This window comes from Tupaia chinensis, unplaced genomic scaffold (genome assembly GCF_000334495.1).
Source record: "Tupaia chinensis unplaced genomic scaffold, TupChi_1.0 Scaffold000063_1, whole genome shotgun sequence".
Taxonomy (NCBI): Eukaryota; Metazoa; Chordata; class Mammalia; order Scandentia; family Tupaiidae; genus Tupaia; species Tupaia belangeri.
The window spans coordinates 2,013,968-2,019,994 of NW_006159521.1; the positions used below are offsets into that span (position 1 = coordinate 2,013,968).

The following is a 6,027-nucleotide window of genomic DNA, read 5'->3' on the forward strand; positions in this document are numbered from 1 at the left end:
GACTACGTGGGAGTCCAGCAACATAGCCATTACGCTAACTGCTGGTTCCCGCAATCCAGCACCTTTAACCACCACTCCACCCACCAGCCCAAATTCAATAATTCCTTAAGAAATAAATAAAAACACTTTTAAAATAACAAAATAGGGACCAGCAGTTGGTGTAAAGGCTAGTCGCTGGACTCCCATGTAGTCCAGCACGGTTCAAGTCCCGGACCCAGTGTCTTTTTTTTTTTTTTTTTTTTGGGAGAGATTTTCACTGTAGGGCGCGTGCGCTCGCCAGACAGACAGAGAGAGACATAGAGACAGAAAGCGAGAAATCACCCCCCAGGGGGGATGGTCACGCCGCAATCCCTTCTCCTCCATTCTCCTCTCGGGATCTTGGGCACGCACGCACACGCGCCCGGCGTGAGTTTTAAGCCACCGGGTCCGGGACACGAACCGCGGTCGACTACGTGGGAATCCAGCGACATAGCCATTACGCTAACTGCTGGTTCCCCCCAGTGTCATTTTTAACTACAGCCCGAGGTGTGGCACATTCTTGCTGGTCAAAGAGCTTGATTAGCCTTACCTGCCTGGAAAATCCTGCTGTTACCCTTATAGTCTTGAGCTTGTTACTGTCATGCTGTATGCATGTGGGACGTTTCGTTGTCTTTTACTGTGTTATAAAAATTCTTTTTTCTTCTGTTGCCAGATGATTCCTCTTGACTCTTTCGTTGGCCAGAGTGCTGATGGCAAAATGGTCCCCATTATCCCTGGTGGCAATAGCATCCCACTCACATTTTCCAATAGGAAGGAGTATGTGGAAAGGGCCATTGAGTATCGACTTCACGAGATGGACCGACAGGTGAGGCCAGGCATTTCGGGAGTGCACGTGTGAGTACTTGCTTTTCTCTCCACAGCAGAGCGGACTGTTTTACGACCAGATTTCGGCGTCTGTGTTCCTGAGTTACTCGTTTGTGTCTATATTTCAGACCCTGCTCAGGTCTTCTGTTCAGTCTCCTGTCTTCTTCATCAGGGTCCTTAACCAGCTCGGACTCAGCCATTGCTTGGACTGAGGCCAAGGTCTCTGCCTCGCCATCAGGCCCTGCCCTCTCCTGCCTTCTCAGTCCCGTTTGTCCTCAGGCCTTCCCGTTCCCCACCTGGCACCCACGCCCTGTGGATGAACCACACACACTGGCCTGTGACCCCACCTTTCCCTTCCCTCCTTCAGGCTTCAACCAAGCCAGGAGCACATCTCCCCACAGCCCAAGCTTTGGGTCTCTAACGCGTCACTTATAGAGATTCTTTGCTTCCTTTGAAATTCCTCAGGCTATGTCACATTCTTGTGTGGTGTGGCCTGAGAATCGGGCCTCGGGGTTTGGGTCTTGTTTCTTTAGTTACCTTGTAAGAATAAAGAATACCTTTTCCAGTCCGTTAGACTGCCATTGCTCTGTGCTGCATTTAACAAAGTGAGCACATGCTGGGCCCGTGAATGAGTGCCCACAGAAGTGAATGTTGTGTCCCCCAGTGGTTCTTCTGGTAAAACAGTCCTTAATAGCCATTTCAGTAACACTTCATTTGCGGAAATGCCGCAGTCTGCTTGAGAGCCAGACCCTGGCTCTGGGTTTAGTAACTAGAAGCGTTTAGTAACTAGAAGGTTTAGTAACTAGAAGGTTTAGTAACTAGAAGCGAGCATAGTTCTCACCTTCCCCTCCTCCTTGCTTCTTTACGTTGGCTTTGGGCCAAGTCTGCTCAGCAGACAGCACCCTGAGTGAGGGTAGGTCCCGTCAGGGTGCTGTTTACAGAGCCAGGCTTAGCACTTGTCCCCAGTCGGTGAATGTTTGTAACCCCGAGTAGACACCTGACCACAATGCACTGCCACCTCCTGGCTGCTGGCTCAGTGCCAGGCACCACCGTGCAGTTTCCCCGTAGTTACTCTGAGGTGAGGGTTGCTGCCACGTTTCATGGAAGGAACCGTCCAGAGAGAGGAAGCAATGGGCCCCTGACAGCCAGGACCCCAAAGCATGGCATCCAGGCCTCCGCTTGGTCTTCCTTGAAGGTCGTGTGACAGCCCCCGGGCCCCTGTCAGCTGTGCTGTCCACGTCCTGGACTCGGCCCTGTCTCGGAAATGAGGCCGACTTCCTCTTTCACTTCCTTGGGACCTCTGGGAACCGTGTCCTTCCCGGCGCTCTCTGCAGTTGCTCCCCGATCACCTCCCAGCAGCCGGCCCCCACCTACCACAGCCTCAGTTTTCTCTAGACGACTTCTGTTTTGTATCCGGCCAAGCACAGCCACTGCTGTTTCAGCTTAGGCATTCCTTTGGTATCAGCAGGGTGGCCCTCACTGCCGACAGCCTGGGGACCAGTCATGCCTCGCCCCGCCCGCCTGTGCCTTCCCAAGGTGCAGCTCCAGTTCGGATCCTCCTTGGATCCTCACCCTTTATCACTGTGATGGCTTTCTGTTGGTGAAGAGTGAAGGCGGATTTGTGAGGTGGACCTTGAACAGTGAGGAGTCAGTGTGTAGGAAGTTTCCTAATGGGCCTGAGGGGCAGCCCCTGGCAGCTCCCTCGCAGCGTACCCCACTGGGCTGTGCTCAGAGAACAGAGCAGCATGGGTCCCACTTTGGCGGGACTGGTGTTTGGGGGTTCGTTCACATGGGCCCTGACTGAGTCCCTCAGGCCCCAGCTGAGACAGGGGTGGCGGTTCTGGCATCAGCTTTCAGGGAGAAGGTTGGGTAAAGGGCTGGGCTGTGGCAGAGCCAGGGCCCTGACTGATCTACCTTTGGTAGCGCAATCCAAGAAAGGGCTTCTTGCCTTCACTTTCTTCTTTGTTCTTTTCTTGTTTTCTTTCTTTTATTTTTTTTAGAGGGTTTTGCCTTGGGGCACTCGCCAGAGAATGAGACAGAGACACTGGGAGGGAATGTGAGAAATCACCTCCTAGAGGAAATGGCCATGCCACAATCTCCTCTCCTCTATTTTCCTCCTGAGATCTTGAGCACACACACATGCACACACATGTGCCCAGTTTGATTTTCAAGTCACTGGGTCCAGGACTCGAACTGCACTTGGCCATGTGGGAGTCCAGCAATGTAACCACTTCACCATCTGCTGGCCCCCTTCTTTGTACTTTTTTTTTTTTTTTGAAGAGTTTTGTTTTGCTATAGGGCGCGTGCGCTCACCAGAGACAGAGAGAGACATAGAGACAGAAAGCAAGAAATCACCCCCAGAGGAGATGGCCATGCCGCAATCCCTTCTCCTCCATTCTCTTCTCGGGATCTTGGGCACGCACGCACACGCGCCCGGCGTGAGTTTTTTAAGCCACTAGGTCCGGGACACGAACCGCGGTCAACTACGTGGGAACCCGGTGACATAGCTATTACACTAACTGCTGGTCCCTCCCTTCTTTATACTTTTCAAAAATATTTTTACAAGGCGCCCAAATAATTTTAACAAGAAAGATACAACTCTCTTAAAAAGAAAAAATAAAATGCCACAGCAGACAGCCGGTGTGCCCTTCCAGAGCCTCGCATCTTGATGAAGGGGTGGTCCACGCCCAGCACAGTTCACAGCTCACGGCCATGTGTGGTCAGGAGGCTGCGGGGCTGGGCATGGCCATGGGAAGGGCCCTGGGACCTGGGAGGTGAGAGTCTCCATCAGGGAGATGCGCTCAGGGCGGGCTGTGCTCACGGACACCCAGGCCTCAGGTCCCTAGGGACAAGGAGAGGGTCCGGGGAGCAGACGAGCAGGCAGAAGGAGGTGCCCAACCAGTCGGATCACGACAGGCGCCCAGTCCATGCACACACCTGGAATGAGCAACCTCTCCCCGCACAGGTGGCTGCGGTCCGAGAAGGGATGTCCTGGATCGTCCCCGTGCCACTGCTGTCCCTCCTGACCGCGAAGCAGCTGGAGCAGATGGTGTGTGGGATGCCTGAGATCTCGGTGGAGGTCCTGAAGAAGGTGGTGCGGTACCGGGAGGTGGACGAGCAGCACCAGCTGGTGCAGTGGTTCTGGCGCACACTGGACGAGTTCTCCAACGAGGAGCGCGTGCTTTTCATGAGGTTCGTGTCTGGGCGCTCTCGACTGCCGGCTAACACCGCTGACATTTCCCAGAGGTTCCAGATCATGAAGGTTGATAGGGTAAGTCGGCCGCTCGGCTTCCTGGGGAGCATCTGCCTCGTGCCTCCTTGTCACTCCCACGTGGGGAGAAGCAAACCGCCTGTCCAGTGGGCTGCCGGTGCAATTCCAGAGTGAAAACAACCAAGAGTAAAACTTACTCAGAAACGTCGTTTAGTGTCAGTGCAGGGCCTCCCAAATGGGCTCAGAGTGCACACTGCAACCAGCAACCTTCCCTGACCTTCCAGCATGTTCTCAAGTTAGAGAGGACTCGGGGGAGGCTCCCCCGCCTCGTACCCTGCACCTTTTCCTGGTGCAACCCATATGGCCGCACAGCCTTGCCTGCTTATTTTCATAAAGGTGCCCTTAGCTGAGGGGCTGCTCCATCTGAAGGCATGGGAGCAGCGAGAGCGCGCTCTGTACCTGCGTGTGGGGTGCGCGGAGAGCGGGGGTGGGGGGGCGTGGTGAGTGGGTGCCTTTTTGACATGGTATGGGAATAAGAGGGCAAGTCTCAGACCCCCCCTGCTGCCGGCGCTGGTGTTCCCAGCCTCCGTGTGACCGTGTCGCCCTCCTCTCCAACTGTCGGGGTCCCGGCGTTGACTGCAGGATAGAAGCCAGGGGTCGGCTGCCATGAGCACCAGCACAGTCTGACGCAGCCACCTCACACCGTGCCCCTGACCCGAGTGCTCCGCCTGCCACCGCCTGTCCATCTCCCCACCAGACCGTGTTGTTGGAAACCACTTTTCCTCTACTTTAGGAAGCCCCCCTCATGCCTCTTTTCCTTTATGCCTAGTGAGAACACTTTCTCATCCCGTAGGCCCAAAGCCAGTGTCCTCTCCCCCAGGAAGCCTTCCTGGGTGCTTTCCTGCCCCAAGCCTGAAGGCACGCTCCTTAACCGCCCTGCTGTCTACCTCCAGAACGCGGTGTGCCCCTCGGACCCAGTACTTACTGAATTAAGCTAGGGGGAGTCTCGCTCTGTCTGCAGCCCCACTCCCCTGCATGAGGTCGGCAGTCCTCTGAGCAGGAAGGGGACATTAATGGACCGTAAGAAGGTGGGGCCTCTCCTCACAAGGGCCATCCCTGGTCTCAGCCCTGCCTCTGATGCCTCTGCAGGAACTCCTGGAGGCTGCTGCAGCCCAAGCCCTCCCTCCTCTGCATCCTGCTGAGCCTGAGTCCTCCCGCTGGCTCCCCCCGCATGCAGGGTTATGGAAAACCTCTCCATACATTTTCCACATGACTTGCCAGAAACTAAAAGTTGTAAATTTTGTTGCTTCAGAGAGAGGTAGGGAGGAAGTGGTGGGCTTCCCTGCAGCCCTGGGAACTGCCCTGCCTTTCTCTGTGCCAAGGTATGACCCCTGCCGTCCAGGAGTTAATCCACCCCATCCCTTACTTTGGGTTGTCACCCTCAGCCGACTGATTGACCACTGGGTGTTTCCTCTGTGGCTTTCAGGTCATTTCAGCAGGGCCCATATTTCAGTCATCAGAGCCCCCTGGCTGCACTCCCTCCCTGCTGTTGGGTTTTTTCTGACTCAAGCTCTCTGTGTCTGCACTGGCCCTGTTGTATCTAGGTCGCCCCCCAACACACATACACACGCACACACACACACACACACACACACACACTGAGACACAGCTCACCTGGGCAGCTGCTCTGGTTGTGTGTGGTGGGGAGGGATTTCAAGTGGAAGTTGAGCAAGAGAGGGTAGGTCCTTTATTTAAAGAGTTATTTAACTTTAGCTATATTTATTTATTTTTAGATTTGACCAGAGAGGGATAGAGTGAGAGAGAAAGAGCAAGCAGGGGCAAGTGAGAAAGCCAGCCACCAGTCCAGGACTTGAACCACAACCAGCCATGTGGGAGTCCAGAGCCTTACCACCACTACCTGCTGGCCCCAGGGCAGGTCCTTTGTAAAAAGCATTCATAAAGGGGCGAGCAGA

At 54.7% G+C, this 6,027-nt stretch overlaps 1 protein-coding gene across 9 annotated transcripts in view; it reads left to right on the top strand.

Moving 5' to 3' along the window:
* The window catches only part of HERC1 (HECT and RLD domain containing E3 ubiquitin protein ligase family member 1), a 252,265-nt gene that overhangs the window by 242,411 nt on the left and 3,827 nt on the right, over window positions 1-6,027 (top strand). For 8 of the 9 annotated variants that reach the window (XM_027765792.1, XM_027765774.1, XM_027765781.1 and 5 more), the window contains 2 exons: window positions 692-844; window positions 3,809-4,114. In XM_027765792.1, coding sequence (XP_027621593.1) covers window positions 692-844; window positions 3,809-4,114 — 459 coding nt within the window. The remainder of the gene's footprint in view (window positions 1-691; window positions 845-3,808; window positions 4,115-6,027) is intronic. The other variant, XM_027765801.1, reaches the window with a different exon arrangement.